Source organism: Silurus aristotelis, assembly GCF_946808225.1.
Source record: "Silurus aristotelis genome assembly, chromosome: 14".
Lineage (NCBI taxonomy): Eukaryota > Metazoa > Chordata > Actinopteri > Siluriformes > Siluridae > Silurus > Silurus aristotelis.
This window is the reverse complement of record NC_139587.1, coordinates 13,071,912-13,088,616: the sequence shown is the minus strand read 5'-3', so window position 1 is coordinate 13,088,616 and position 16,705 is coordinate 13,071,912. Positions and strand designations below refer to the sequence as shown.

At 37.7% G+C, this 16,705-nt stretch overlaps 1 protein-coding gene across 4 annotated transcripts in view; it reads left to right on the top strand.

Moving 5' to 3' along the window:
* Positions 1-12,412, top strand: part of elf1 (E74-like ETS transcription factor 1) — a 45,737-nt gene extending 33,325 nt beyond the window's left edge. For 3 of the 4 annotated variants that reach the window (XM_083560347.1, XM_083560346.1, XM_083560348.1), the window contains exons 3-9: positions 5,683-5,854; positions 6,182-6,286; positions 8,104-8,265; positions 8,805-8,888; positions 9,372-9,564; positions 9,652-10,011; positions 10,558-12,412. In XM_083560347.1, coding sequence (XP_083416473.1) covers positions 5,683-5,854; positions 6,182-6,286; positions 8,104-8,265; positions 8,805-8,888; positions 9,372-9,564; positions 9,652-10,011; positions 10,558-11,131 — 1,650 coding nt within the window. In that variant the 3' untranslated portion in view covers positions 11,132-12,412. Of the gene's footprint in view, positions 1-5,682; positions 5,855-6,181; positions 6,287-8,103; positions 8,266-8,804; positions 8,889-9,371; positions 9,565-9,651; positions 10,012-10,557 lie in introns of those variants that run through there. The other variant, XM_083560349.1, reaches the window with a different exon arrangement.
* The last annotated feature ends 4,293 nt before the right edge of the window (positions 12,413-16,705 follow it).

The window sequence follows — 16,705 nt, the reverse complement described above, 5'->3', positions numbered from 1 at the left end:
GGTGCTTCCAAAGAGCATTTCATTTGAAAGAGCACCTCTTTCCACCATTTGAAAGAGGAGGTTTCTAAGTTTTAAATGGCTGCCACAGGGGCAATGTAGTCGCGTCGTTCTTCCGGAAACGTTCAGTTGTTATATTGCGTGATGAAATCAGTTCATTTATTTTGTATAAACCTTTATATTTGTTTTTTTTTTGTTATTTTACATATACTATAACTACTAAGCGCTTGTTGGGGTTATGATTTTGGATTAAGGTTTGGGACTTTGATATCTTATCTTATGACCTGACAGGGTGTGGGAAGGGAAAAAACTGAGTGCAAGGAGGAGATGTTACTGTGGCTTTCTGTTAGTGCTCAAATGGAAAGTTTGTGTGTTTTTTGTGTGATGGGTCTTCTTCTTCTTCTTTTTCTTTCGGCTTCTCCCATTAGGGGTTGCCACAGTGGATCATCAGTCTCCATACCCCCCTGTTCTCTACATCGGCCTCTTTCAAACCAACTACCTGCATTTTTTTCCTCACTACATCCATAAACCTCATCCTTGGCCTTTCTCTTTTCCTCCTTCCTGGCGGCTCCATTCTCAGCATTCTCCTACCGATATAACCCTTATCCCTCCTCTGCACATGTCCAAACCATCTCAATCTCACCTCCCTCACCTTATCCCCAAAATTACCTACATGCGCTGTCCCTCTAATAAACTAATTTCTAATCCTTGTCCATCCTCGTCACTCCCAACGAGAACCTCAACATCTTCAGCTCTGCTACCTCCAGCTCCACCTCCTGTCTATTAGTCAATGCCACTGTCTCTAAACCATACAACATCGCAGGTCTCACCACAGTCCTATAAACTTTCTCTTTCACTCTTGCAGATACTCTTATATTACAAATCACTCCTGCCACTCTTCTCTGTCTTACTCCTACTGACTTTCATTCCCCTTCTCTCCATTGTGTACCTCCACCTCTCCAGGCTCTTCTCAACCTGCTCCCTACTCTCACCACAAATAACAATATCATCTGCAAACATCATAGTCCTGGGAGACTCCTGTCTGACCTCGTCCATCACCACTGCAAACAGCAAAGGGCTCAGAGCCGATCCTTGATGCAGTCCAACCTCCACCTTGAACCAGTCTGTCGTTCCTACTGCACACTTCACTGCTGTCACACTGTCCTCATTCATGTCCTGCACCACCCTCACATACATCTCTGATACACCTGACTTCCTCATACAATACCACAATCTCCTGGGTGAGGTGGAGATTACTCAAGATTATTATTTTTTTGTTTGTAATAACTAATAGACAGACCTGTTGGGTCTTTGTTTCTTGTATGATCTTAACCAGTATTTAAATGTAACTTTTTCAACAAGCACATTTTTGTAAACTCTTTCTAAAATGAAATGGTCACATACTGAATGTGTGTTCTTTATATTTTGTACTGTGCAAAAGTTTTAGGTAGCTGTGAAAAATGCTGTAAAGTAAAAAAAATTCTAAACTAAGTGTTAATAATTTGTTTAATAAATTGACAAAAGGAAAACAACAGAAGAGAAATCCAAATCAAATCAATAATTGTCATGAACACCCATCGCCTCCAGAAGCTATACTTGCAGACTGTTTTTGATGGAACTCCGCAGGTAGGTTGTTCCAAACATCTTGGAGAACTAACCATAGATCTGTGAATGTAGGCCTCCTCACATCCTTCTGATTTTTCATTTAATCCTAGACAGCTCATCAGCAAACAACTTGTTTTTTTGTTGCAGCCACATTTTTTTTTACATTTTTTACAGCCTGGAGCACTGGCTGCCATTTTATTGCACCCCAGACCCCATTGTTTTTGTTCATAGTTGGGTTGGTTAGCTTGGTTTCCATGTTGAGGTATGGCTTTTGGCCGCAATTCTTCTATGAAGATCACTTCTGAACAAACTTCTCTGGACAGTAAATTGGTGCATCTGGGTCCCATAGGTTTCCACCAGGTCTTTCCTGATGGCATCGCTGGACAGCTTAAAAATGTCGAAGGGTAGTAAGCATGTTGTGTCTTTTCATCCACTCCATTAAGTTTTATTGACTGACCACTGCATCTACAGTCCTCAACATGGCCTGTTTCCTTGTGGTTCGTGAAAAGAGCTAGACCTTGCTGATGCAGTATAACTACCTTGTGTTTTCTTGCTGTGCTCTGACTTGCTATGGTGTGTGACAGTTGTCTTCCACAATCTCACCTTACTAGCAGACTTTTGCTGTTTCTTAACCAGTTTTAAACCTCTTTACATGGCTGTTTCTGTTTGTTAATGACTGCATTTTAGCCTACATTTAAAACTGATTATTAGCACCTGCTTGGTATAATTGGTTAATCATACAACTGACTTTTGATTCTACAAAATCCCACCAAATATTGATTTGACTTAGATTTTTCCTCTGTTCATTCATTTTTACATTTTGTTACTCAATAATTAATTGGAACTTCTATTTTTGAAAGCATTTTCACAACATTTTGTCTTTTTAAACTTCTTTTAAACTTCTTAAGACTTTTTTACACATCCACTATTTAACCATTGAATTTTAGAAAGGTTATTTGTTTTGCCTGCAGCTGGAGTCATCTTTTGAATGCTGTGTATTTTTTTTGGTTTGCGTTTGCATTGTTTGTGTGCTTTTTCCACTAGTGTGTTTGTGTATGTGTGTGTGTGAGAGAGAGAGAGAGAGAGAGAGAGAGAGAGAGAGAGAGAGAGAGAGAGAGAGAGAGAGAGAGAGATAATTGGCTAGAGTGCAGCAGTTCTCTGTTCAATGTAGTCAGTCTTTCAGTGGTTCACAGATTTCAGGCCTGACCAGCCTGACCTGTTGGTAGTGCAGTCACTGGGCGTGTTCCTACTATTGTTCTAAAAAAAAAACGACACTCCTCACTATTCCTGCATTACTGCACTATTCACACTTACTGGCATTGTTTATGTCCTCCTGATGTGCCATACATTCCAAACATTTCCCTGTTAGAAAAATATATTCATAGTATTACTTAAATTCCTATATTTGTGGGTATATGTATGTGTTAAAAATTTGTGCCTGTTGATTTTTCTTATCTGACAGGGGAGTAGTGTAGGTGATTGTCTGGGCTCTAATTATCAGCTAAATTAGCCAAAGTTGTGCAGTCAACCATGAAATAATGTTAGGTCTGGATGTCTGTGTGCAGCTACTGTGAGCCTGTCTTAATACTTACAGTATGAACTTAATATACACACATGATCGTTTAACTAAAGTCAAGCTATAACTTGTTCATTCTATGTTGAATAAGTAAATAAGTCTACATTAAGTAATTGCTCTAGCTCTGGACATAATCAGGGCTAAATTAGAGTTGGCTTCAGATAAGGGCAAAATGTTGGGAGTATTGTATGTTGTGTTGCATCAGCCTTTCAGTTTGCTGAAGATGACAGGTATAAAAGAAAAAAGTTTACAAGAGAAAAATGTTTTGTTCTGACAACAAGAACAGGGAACTCAGTTATGCAAATATGTGATCTTATCGGCTGTTTCCCTTTTAGAAATTCACTTGATTACAGCAAAGAGGAAGGACCTGCATTTGCAGCTTCACGTTGAGACAATTCTTTCTAGTTCTAATTTGTAAAGAACACATAAAAATCATGAAATGCTCATCAGAATAACATGCACCAGAGCTAAAAAAAAAAAAAAAAAAAAAAAAAAAAAAAAGATTACCTTTTAATCAGACAGGAACATTTCACTTTGTTTTTTGCAGCAAAAATATAATTGCCAATTCTATACCTAATATAAAGACTCCTGAATGCAGTATGGGGGGATGAAAAGAATTTGGATTTTTGTCCCTAGCTGGATGTAGAGTATGAAGAGTAGAAGGCTAGAAACATGTATAGATACTGACTTGTTCAATGCATTGGGATTTACCTTGAAAACTCTGCAATGTCATTGAATACTGCTTGACCACAATGATGCTAGGGCTCGGTTATTGGTATATTTATAAAGTTATTATCGTTTACAAATAAAACACCTCTGATTACTGTGAAGATACCATATGACACAGCAATTGTGACTTATGTAACAAAGTGCTAAAAGCAAAGAAACTTGAATTCGCTTTTGTTTTATTGTTGATAGTGCATCTAATTTATGGTAATCTAGTGTAGCCAGGTCCATGTGTATACAAACCAATGCGACTTTATGTAAAATGTAAAACTTTTTATGTTTGTCTGTTTGTTTAGTACTTTGCACTCTACTACCATCTCCTGGTGGTATAATGCAAACGTATACATGCATTTATAGTATACCTCAAAATACATTATTTTTCAAATATTTTTGACTTTCATAATAGGTCTAAATTCTGGTGCAGTCATTGTGTTATTTACATCAATTAAAAGGTAGGCTGTTATGTAAAATGTAAACAATAATTAATTCATGATCGAACATACCAAATGTTTTAGCTGAGGTAATTTACCATTTTAAGGAAAAACTTCGATAATTTAGAATTGTATTGCTGCTCAAAGTTATCCGGTAAAGTAATTTTTTTCTATAATAGAAGGTACCAGAAAATACAATGCAATCACTCTTTTACTGTGTATGTGGCTGAGTGCCCTTGCAACAGAACTGGCCCACAAAGCAATGGAAGAATGTTGCCTGAAATATATGATTGGCTACATTTATGCGAGCCTGCATAATGACTATGATTCTGTGTTCAGTGCTATTTGTACTCAAAAGTACATTCTATCAAATATTAAGTATAGTACACAAAGTTTCGAGAGAAGCTAGGTGTTGCTAACAAATGTCTATCAACTATGCAACTAGAGTGCTTCTATACAGGGTACACAGGGTAAGCATGCCACAAACAATGATCTGTATACCATCATAATAAAGCAGCAAGCTGTGATTGAAATATAGACTTCCAGCTTTAATTCAAGATTTGTAACAAACAGACGTAACAGACGATGTGAACGGTGTAATGGCCTGTTGTGCGCAGTTTCCTCGTTATTTCAAGGCAAATTAAGGAGATAAAAGGTCTGAATTGTTTTCCAAAAATTCCATCAAACTCACGGAACTATTTCATTAGTGAGAAAAACCCCTTCCAAAACATCTAGCCAAGTCAAAAACATTCATATAGTCAAGGCATAGCTTAATGAAGATAAATACAGAAGATTTACCTTCATGTGGCATGGTTTTGGTGTCAGTTGGACTGGTTTGAGCAATTCAGAAACTTGCAATCTCCTGAGTTCCTACAAAATAGTCTCTAAAAAAAATGTATTGAGGAAGGAATGGTGTGAAAAACAACAGAAAAAAACCCAGAAACACCTTGCCAATACGAGAGGTCAGAGAAAAATGGGCAAATTGGTTTGAGCTTCATTGAAGGATCTCTGCACATCATTGTGTAAACATCTTAGTAATTGTCCCTGCACTTAAACTACTTCCTAACAACCTGGAGTATGCCAAGAATATTTTCTTCTTTTCTTTTTACACACACACACACACACACACACACACACACACACACACACACACACACAATATCTATCAATCTATCTATCTATCTGTCTGTCTATCTGTCTGTCTGTCTTTCTGTCTGTCTGTCTGTCTGTCTGTCTCACATAACCACACAGAAGGTACAGAATGTAGATGCATATGTTTCTGCACTATTTATCTGGTACATTTACATTAATATGCTGATGCCATTTCTCTGCATGTGTGTTTGGCAGCTGGATGATCCATCTGTGTTTCCAGCTGTGATCGTAGAGCAGGTGCCTGCTGCTGACCTCATGCAGGTGTATTCAGGGCTGGAGGCTGATGAGGTCACCAATGGCATTATAGTGGATACTTTACAGCATGAAGTGGAGGAGAACATTATGGTGGGAGATGTAGGGCTGTCTGGTGAGTCTGCCATTAAATGACAATAGTCACATGGCAATGATAAATATTATCAGCTGGGATTTGGTTTGCATCAGTATTCAGTAGAATTAACTACATAACCCAATAGCATTTTTTACTATTTGAAATATTTCAAAGAAAACGAACAATACTAAAGCGGAGGGAAAAAAAGTGCTTTAGATGTCTTTATTGGATTATCGAAAAATGTTTTTATTTATTTTTATTCATTTTGGTATAGAACTATTAGCTTAGTTTTGATGTTTAAGGTTATTCTGTATAACATATATACATATTTAGCTCTAATGTAAACTCCCATTTCTTTGGCTCTAGAGACTCCAGTCTCTGGAGGAGAAGACAATGTAGAGACCATTGAGGCAGCTGAGGCATTGCTGAATATGGAGTCCCCCAACAACATCCTGGATGAGAAACGCATGAGTATGTCATGACATGTTTTATGTTGGTCTAGGCATGTCTGATTTTTCCATAGGATTATGTTGGTCTAGGCATGTCAGATTTTTCCATAGGATTATGTTGGTCTAGGCATGTCAGATTTTTCCATAGGATTATGTTGGTCTAGGCATGTCTGATTTTTCCATAGGATTTTTTTTGTGTTTCTTAAGTGAGAATGTAAGAATTCAGCATAATGCATTTGTTTACATTTTTTTAACTAAATGTATTTACTATGTACAGTTTCTCACAAAAGTGAGTACACCCCTCACATTTTAGCAACAATTTTATTTTATGTTCTCAAGGGACATTCATTCTATTGCAATATAAAGGAAATTTGGATATATTCTAGTCAATGTGCATCTTGCATAGCAGTACAGATTTACTGTCCTCCAAAAATAACTTTCTCAATATTTTGTGTGAGCACCAACGTTATGTAGAACTGCCTTTATTCTCCCGTGGGCCTGGAATTCACCAGAGCTGCACAGGTTGTTGCTGGGATCCTTTCTCACCATGACATCACAGAGCTGCTGCATGTTAGACACATGGTGCTTCTCTACGTTCTGCTTGGGGATGCTGAGTCCTCAGCTCAATAGGGTTCAGGTCTGAAGACATACTTGGCTACTCCATCACCTTCACCTTCCTCAGCAAGGCAGTTGTCACCTTGGAGGTGTGTTTTGGGTGGTTATTATGTTGAAAAACTGTCGTTTGGCCCAGTTTCTGAAGGAAGGGATTCATGTTCTGCTTCAGAATGTCATGTTGAAATCCATGTTTACCTCAATTTTAATGGCAGCTCCCAATACCAGCAGCACTCATGCAGCCCCAGACCATGATGCTACCACCACCATCACCATGATTGACTGTAGGAAAGACACAATTTTCTTGGTACTCCTCACCAGGGCATCAGCACACATGCAGGATCCCAGCTGAACCAAACAAGTTTATCTTAGTCTCATCAGATCACAGGGCATGGTTCCAGTAATTCCTGATCCTAGACAGGTTGTCTTCAACAAACTGCTTGTGGTGACAGTTTCAGAGGAGTCTTCCTTTTGGGACGATGGCCATGCAAACCGACTTGTTGCATTGTGCAACTTATGGTTTGAGCACTGAAAAGTGGACTTTCCACTTCTGAAACCTCTAAAGCAATGCGGGCAGCACTCATGCGTCTGTTTTTTTTAAGCTAGCTTCTGCACCTGATGCACATCAGGAGGACTCAACTTCTTTGATTGACCCTTTCGAGTAAAACCTATCTTGCAAAACCTCTGCATGACCCTGGCCAACGTACTGTAACTCAGGTGATCTGTGTGGAGAGCAGCAATTTTAATTAAGTCCTCAGAGAGTTCTTAGCCACAAGTGCCATGTTGAACATCCAGTGGTCACTATGAGAGAATTGTACTCAAAGCACAAAATTGTAACTGCTCTAATACAATGTACACAAAATTGATAGGGTCTTGAAAATCAGAAAAAAAAACACGAACATGAAATAAAGAACATGTGGATTTGCATGGTAAAACAACATACAACTGTTGTTCTCAGCTATTTTGACAATAATGGCTGTATGTTGAGTTAATCAAGTTAATTAAGACAATAAATCTGTACTCCTTTACAAGCTGCACATAGACTACTCTTAAAATATATCCCAAGTTTTTTCTATAGTATTGTCCCTTAAGAAGATCTAAAATAGTTTCTGAAATGTGAGGGGTGTACAAACTTTTGTGAGATATTGTAATTTTTTCTCACTTTTGAATCCTTAGTTTTTGATAACACACTGGCTTGTCCGTTATATCTACCTTGACAATGTGTAGTTCACACATATGGAGCTCTGCTGGAACCAGACCTGACCTACATATCTTTGCGGCCAGAGCAACTTTCTGCTGACTGCATGGATGTCTCTCTGGATGAAGAAACGTCCTCTATGGATGAGATTCCACAAAAGAGTCCATCCAAACCACCTAGGAAAAATAAAGGTACTACAATAATACATACTTTCCAGTAGGTAGTGTTGTAAAGCCACCCTAGCATTTGTATTTTCCGTAAATGAACAAATAACCAGATAAATATGCTATCTCAAATACAAAGTAAACAGCATCACTTGGTTAAAACCTGATCAAATTTGGCTACATATTGTAGTGTAGTGTAGTAATGTGGTAAAGGCAGTTTTATATAGAATTAAGAGAATTCTTTTTCTATATAATTTTGAAAATTAGAAACTATTTTAGATCTTCAAATGGACAATCGGTGCAACCCAGATGAGGATGGGTTCCCTCTTGAGTCTGGTTCCTTTCAAGGTTTCTTCCTTATGCCATCTCGGGGAGTTTTTCCTTGCCACAGTTGCTCATCAGGGACAAACGTACTTACAAAGAACATATTTACTTTTAATCACCACATTATCTGTGTAAAGCTGCTTTGAGACAATGTTCATTGTTAAAAGCGCTATACAAATAAAAATGAATTGAATTGAAGTAGAAACATTTTATTAACATTTATTAATGTTTTTTTTTTGCAGTGCGCAAACCTAGGGTAGTGCGACCTTGTTCCCCTATCACCAATCCTACACTTCCTCTAAAGAAAAAGAGTAAAGAAGGAAAAGGTATGTCCTGCCAATAGCAAGATTTACATGTGCTAAAGTTATTATGCCTTGTCTGCTTAGCTTCATGGCTGCTTAACTGTTGAGGTGAGTGCTGTGTTTGTGAGTGAAATAAAAGTTGTAGTGGGCCAGAGTGCATGATGATGTCACTCTGTTCGAGCCCCTCATGGACAGTGAAGAGGTAATCCACATGCAAATACATCACTCTGACACAGCTGCTTAGACTATGCTTCTGGGTTGCTGTTTTCAACCAACTCTGGCCAAAGCACATGACAAACAAGAATAATGTCCTGCCTGGCCCTTCAAGTTAATTCTAGGCCTGGTGCAGGGCTGGCGTACAATTGATTTATTATGGTTAAGCGCATAAATATGAAAATTGTACCTCTGGTCCCATTTCTTAAATATATCTTGAGAGGTGTGAAGATAAATATGGAATTGTAGATAAGTTTGAATTTTACTTTTTTCTTTTCCTATTTCTCCTGATAGGTAACACAATTTACCTGTGGGAGTTTTTGCTGGCTTTGCTGCAAGATAAAAACACCTGTCCTAAATATATCAAGTGGACACAGCGAGAGAAGGGTATCTTTAAGTTAGTGGACTCCAAGGCTGTGTCCAAGCTGTGGGGAAAGCACAAGAACAAGCCAGATATGAACTATGAGACTATGGGAAGGGCTCTCAGGTAACTGCTGGAGCAACCCAATTAAAAGCAAATATGAAAAAAAAAGTCCTATTTTCTGACACTTTTTTTTTTTTTTTTTTTTCTTAGGTATTACTACCAGAGGGGCATTCTGGCCAAAGTTGAAGGTCAGAGGCTTGTGTACCAGTTTAAGGAAATGCCCACCGATCTAGTAGTCATTGATGAAGATGATGGGCAGTGTGGAGACTCAGGCACTGGGTTTGGCAGCCAGCGCTCCAACTGTCACAGCCGTGTCATTAACCGTGGAGCATCACGTACCCAGGGCAAAGGGTCAGGCCACACACAGACCAGGGCATTAAAGAAGGAACCAGGTGCCAGTGTGCTCTACCAGAATGCCAAATGCAAACAAAGTGAGCAGCTGATGCAGACTGTACATGTGCTGCAGCCAAACCAGGGAGCTGCTGTCCCTGCTCCTGCACACACAATGAGGTGAGTAAAACCGATGTGCACAAAAAAGCTTTGTTTCTATTCTAAAATTTTCCTATCTATAAAGCTGCATGCAATATGCTCTATAAATCCTACACTGCTAAATGGTGAATAGAATTGTCTAAATAGTAAGTGGTAAACTGAGATGACCTGGTGACTGCTGGCAGGGCATAAGACTCCCATTCCTGCTTAAATTGATAATTTAATTTAATAAATTTCCAATGTACTTCATTCATAATATTATCATAATGAATACTCTACATCTTTCAAAATATAGTACTCTTTGCTTTTGTGAATAAGGCTATATACTGTAAAGGTTTATAATTCCACTACCTGGGAACCATTATTGCCCTTGGTTTGCTTATCCACAGCAACCCTTTACATAAATCTATTAACATCCAGATTTATGTAAAGCTGCTTTGTGAAAATGTCTCCTACACTATAGTATACAAAATGAATTGAATTGAACATGGCAAAATAGATTTTTGGGCACTGAACTCTGCATCTCTCATGATTTAGTTCTTGCTGACTTTCTCTGTCTTTTTTCAGAACTATTAACATGCCTGCCACTGTTCCCATGGTCCTTACATCTGGATCGCAAGGAGGAGCATCAGTCACACTGCAGACGGTACCCTTATCCTCTGTACTGGCCAACGGCGACACTCTGAATGGTCTGACACGTGTGGTTACTCTTAATGCCAATGGGCAGCCTGTGGTAGCGCAGCAGCCTGGTACTGTAATTGCTACCGTGCTAAAGCCTGGAGAGCTTCAGAAGCTGCAGGTAAAAGAGGAGATCCTGGAGCCACAGTTCCTGCAGTCATTGGTCAATGGCAATGCACTATGTAAGGAGGAGACAGATGGAGGGTTATCTGAGCTTGGCCATAGGACTGTGATTGTTGGTGTTGCCGGCCAAGGAATGTGCCAGTTTTCAAATGGACACTCAGAGGCAGGGGCAGAGCTGGCAAGCAGCCCCAGTGAGGGTCTAACCCCAGTAGAAGAGCTGGAGGTGAAGAGTGAAATTGCTGGAGCCAAAGAGTTGCTAGGATGCCCGCAAGTGCCTGTTCCTGTACAAATACCAACTTCCCAGTTCATTCAGGTGAAATCGGAGCTCTCTGAAACCTAAAGATATACCAAGGTCAGGAGACCACAAACTGTGCTTAAATAATCCAGTGAAAGTCACCAAAGGACTGTTGTTTACTCACAATATTGTGACATCGTGCCTAAATTTGAATATTAAGGGACAGTTATATAAACCTCTGCTGAATAGCCCAGTGGCATCACCTTCAATCCATTTTGCTATCCTGTAATCAGAATTCAGCCATTTCTTGGACCAGGAATTGTTCTGCCTTTTGCCTTTTTTTTTATTCTTTTTTTTTATGAAATCTCCATGGACCTGCAATTTTTTATACTCCTCCAAAAATGGAGCCAAATAGCACATTGAAGTGTTGACAGACAGCTGCTATGGAATGAAACAAACCCAATAAATAGTAGGTTCGAGAATATTTTCACTTAAGCAGGGTGAAGTGTTTGCTTGAGGTTTATTGTTGCCCAGACTGAAAAAGTGCCTTCCGTTACTGGCACAAATGGTTCAAATTATTTTTTATATCTTAGATTAGATGCAAGAATATGCAGATAAAAAAATTTTGGAAACTAACAGACTTTGCCTACACCAACACATTGCTGATACCTGGTTATTTTCATATTGTAAAACAAAGTTTCTTCAAGGATTTGTTTTGTTACTATGGAAATGGGCATTCTCTGTCATAAAAGACAGTTTATTTAGACATGCCTTTGTACATGTACTGAATACAGTAAATACAATGACAAATTCCCCAATTGTCTGCTTTAGAAGCAGAGTATTTCTCCATTACCCCTTAATCAATGTTTATATAAATCAAATGCCATGTAAGACAAAATATACAGTATATAAATATATGATATACCACTGAGATTTGGTTAATGGCCACACATTTATTTATTTTGTGAATTTCTAAATTATGTATAAATGGTTTAATTTTTTTATTGTAATTAATATTGGGAACATGCAGTATATATAAAGTTATTTCAGTCTACATGTTAGTTTTATTGCAAGTTGTATATTTCAGTTTACTTGGCACCCCTTATATATTTTATGTATTTTCAATATAATAAGTAAAATTTTTACATATATAGAGCTTTATGAGATTGACCTCTGGCTTGTTATCTACTGTGATGTTTTTTAAAGCCTTAAAATTGTACAGAGCTTATTTGTTTATGTTTCTAATCTTAAGCTGACATGCTCTTACTCTTAAAAGTAGACAAACCAAAATGGGCCTTTTTTTATACCTTGTCATTTCAAGTGCATTGAGTATCAGGATTATATTAGATCGATATTATGGATTTGAAAATAAAAAAAGTAATGTGAGGTCTGAGATATTTTAACCAAATGTTTGTGTGTGTGTGTGTGTGATATATATATATATATATATATATATATATATATATATATATATATATATATATATATATATATATATATATATATATATATTATACACACACACACACACACACACACACACACACACACACACACACACACACACACACTATATAGGCAAAAGTATTGCACCTGACTTTTTCCAGCTATATGTGGTTCTTTCCCAAACTGTTTTGCAAAGCTAAAGGCACACAATTGTAGTATTTTTGGATGCAGTAGCATGCCATTTTCCCTTGAACAAGAAGACCCAAACCTGTTCCAGCAGGGCAATGCCCCTGTGCACAAAGCAAATTCCAAGAAGATATGCTTTGCATGGGTTGGAGTGGAAGATCTGCTATAGAGCTCTGACCTCAACCCTAGTGAACACCCTTGGGATGAATTGAAATGCTGACTGCACCCCAGGCCTCCTCACCTACATCAGTCCCCGACTTTACTTACACCCTTGTGTTTGAATAAGCATAAAATCACCACAAGAACACATTTCAAAATCTAGTCGAACATTATTTTTAGAAGAGTGGTTTGAATTATAAGAGCAAATTGGGACTGAATGTGGAAAGCAATGCTCAAAAAGCACATACCAGGTGTCTAAACTATACTTACGACCATTGATGGGTCATATACAAAACATGCGATGCTTTCGGTTAAAAAAAAATAAATTTGCAAAATATTTGCATTAAATTAGAATTTCTGGACACAGTCCAGAAACACAGTGCATGAAATGGCCAGGTATAATGGGGCTCAGTCATTCTCTTCATTTTCTTCTCTTCAATCAAATATTTTATGTAATTATTTTATTGGGGTCTAGACCTAGTTCTGTGCCTAGTTATATAAATTCATTGTATCTATTTGTAGCCTTCTCACACCTGAGTTTTTGATGTATGGCATACTTTCTAAGTATACCATATGTAATCTCTGAGACAGGTGCTTTTAAAAGATGCATTTCCCCCAGTAGATAGTGTGCATGTTGTTGCTATATTGATCCTCAACTCAATTTGTTCTAATTTACTAGTGGTGGTGCAGCCAGAACTGAAGAGTTTTAAGTGCAGTAGCTATATTGGGCATAGAAAAACAAACATTGCTTTGACAATCAAGCCAGCAAATGATATGCTGCTGAAATAAATATCTTAATATTAATGTGACAGAAATCTACATCCCTAATACACTGTACACTATAGAAACAACTGCCTGAACTAGCTAGGGGTAAATGTATGCCAGCTCTTTGAGGTAATTATACCCCTGCCTATGTCATAATATCTGCTTTTGGGGCTCTCCTGTTTTCCATATGTTCAAGGCAATTTAGATTTTTCTTTTACAATAAGAAAGTGATGCAATAAAAAATGTTTTTTTTTGCTTCAATGAAAAACCACTGAACTTCTATTCACTTATGCTACAGCAATTAAATCCTTAGCTATCAGGATCAGCTGCACAGGTGACTGCAGACCCTGCAGGAGGGATATGCTCATTGTTGCATGCATTAAAAACAGGTTGTTCCTCTGTGTGTGTCCTTACATGTTTTATCTAATAATGTGAATTATCACAAATCCTTTCTGTGAGGTCAGACCTGCCCTGAGTGTTTACAAACATCATGCTAAGAGTCAGATTTGTTGGAGGTTGTTAATTTCCTAGCCATATGTGCTACAAATCATCCCATCTATTCAAATAGGAAATAAAAGTGTGTTGAGATCGCTTCAGATAAGACTGCAATCTGTTAACATTACTAAGCAAAAAGGAAACTAACATGAGCAACTGTTTGTTCATTAGTGTAAGATAGTCATGTGTACAGTTTATGGGCTTTATCTCTGCTATAGGTGTGTAAAACTCAAATGCACTCAAAATTATTAATTAGGCGATGCAGGTGATTAGCAAAAGGCCATACATTTAAGAACATGTTTTCTTAAAATGTTAAACTAAGTTAACCTATTGTGTTTATACATAACCCAAAATCTTTGTTAAACTGTTTGTTTATGTTTGCAGCTCTTAAGATGCTCCTGCTTGTGATGGAAACATCATTGTGTTACTCGAATGGCAGGCCTTCTGAGGCAAATTCCAGGGGTGTGTACAATAATGGAGCCATCTGGCACATGGTCCATGTTGTAGCTCCCTGCCCTCAAGTATCCTATTCATACACATCTGCAGAATACAAAGCACTTCCACTGGCAAAGCAAACAAATATTTAGACTAAATAAAACAATAACAACCAACACAAACAATAGCCATAGAGGGAGGTAACACCATGCACAGATGAATAAAAATAGCAAAACGGGGTGCTGCTTACACGTTTTAAATACGAAATGATATCCGATCAATTTGCTGGTTTCAAGTGCCAATGAAGCTGAAGTAGACTAATTAGAAGCTACACATTTCATTTAATAAATCCATAACAGGTCAGCAATATATGGTACGTGAAGCTCAATTTTCCAGAAACAAATCAGAGATTAGTGAATACAACTATTTTAAATTTGCATTTGATTTACTCTAAGAAAAGATGATGGCTAAAAAATGGTAATGAACAGTGTAAGGATCCCAGTATATTTTAAGGAAATTTTGAAGCTATGTGTTGTCAGAAAAATAAATCCAGCCTTGACATCTACTGCAGGAATATTAGCTCAGGCCAATGAGAGAGAGAGAGAGAGAGAGAGAGAGAGAGAGAGAGAGAGAGAGAGAGAGAGAGAGAGAAATAGACAGGAGGAGAGATGATGGGGGGGTGGGTTTATTAGAGTAGATATAGAGCATAGGCTTGATTTAGACATCCTTAGTATTATAGGATTCAGTACCGGCCTTTTAGACACTCAAAGACACAATGAGCTATAAATAAATAAATAAATAAAAAGGCTTATGCTACCGAGACATTGATTATATTGTACAGACGCTTCCCAGCATGTGAAAATATGTGGTTGTTTGCACAGTGTGCCACTTGATGGCAATAGTGCTTCATCTCACTACGGCACTATAAACGCAGTAGCACAGAGCATACCGTTTAGTACGGTAATGTCGTATGCTGGTTTGAATGTAAGCCTTTACACAATCCGTTCACTGCATACATGTAATAGCACGCATGCTTTATTTTTCACCAAGCAAGCATTTTAAAAGATATTTAGAGATATTTACCAGAAATGTAAATAATAGTCAGATTAATGCGCAAGTTTTGGGCGCTAATGTCAGCCGACAGTTTCGGCCATCTTAACCTCGCAGCCGGTTGTGTTTGCTTTAACGAGGGTGCCAGGTGTAGCCTTCAGCGGCAAGGAAGAATCCCAAATGGCTTCCTGTCGGATACAGAGTGCACTAGCGAGGTGGTAAGGCGCCGTTATGCCCCATTTCTTCACATTTGTGGATTAAAGAATCGTTTGATGTCTATCCGAATGTACAGGCATATTTCTCAAACTTTCAGAAAAACGGCATACTAAAGCAGCATGTTTATTAAATAAAATGATACCTATTCGCCTATATCAAACATTACACTGCAAAGCATTATGTCAGACATACAATGAGACATTACTTGCTAGGCTGGCATTCTCATGAGGCTCCTTCACATTGCAAAATGTATAGTACAGGTGGAATCATACCAAGTGTTTGTTACATCAGAATATGGGCAGACTAGAGAATTTTTTTCCGTTTTTATACCTCACTTTGTCACCCAGTTATCCTCTGTGTGTTTAAATGAAAGATAAGCACGGGTGACTGGTATCATTTGTAATAATATTGCATTTTTAAATTAGTATTATTCAATAATAATAATGATAATAATAATATATTGTAATATTTTTGAGGTTTACAGCTGAGCCCAAATCTGCAGCTCATTTCCAAGATATTTTTCATCACACAGAACGTAGATCAGAAAGCCACTTGATCCACAACTAAAGCAACTATAATGTCTAGAGTGCACTTAAAATACTGTATGTTAAAATGCTCCTTGAGCTCAGCTTTTTCTTGACACCTTATATTATGAATCCAGCAGCTGGAGTATCCCAATTTGCTTTTTTTTTTTTTTTTTTTTTTTTTTTTTAAAGACTGCCTTATTATTAAGCCCTTATCCTTTCCTTTTAAATTGTATTTGTAAATTGAAAGTAAACATTTAAAATATTCACATGAATATTTGTTATCTAACAACCTACTTCATAAATTCCAGTTAGGTTTCCATAGTAATCAAACCACAAAACAGAGACAGCATTTCATTGTGCTGTGAATGGACGTAGGCTTATTTAAGATGCACATAAAATA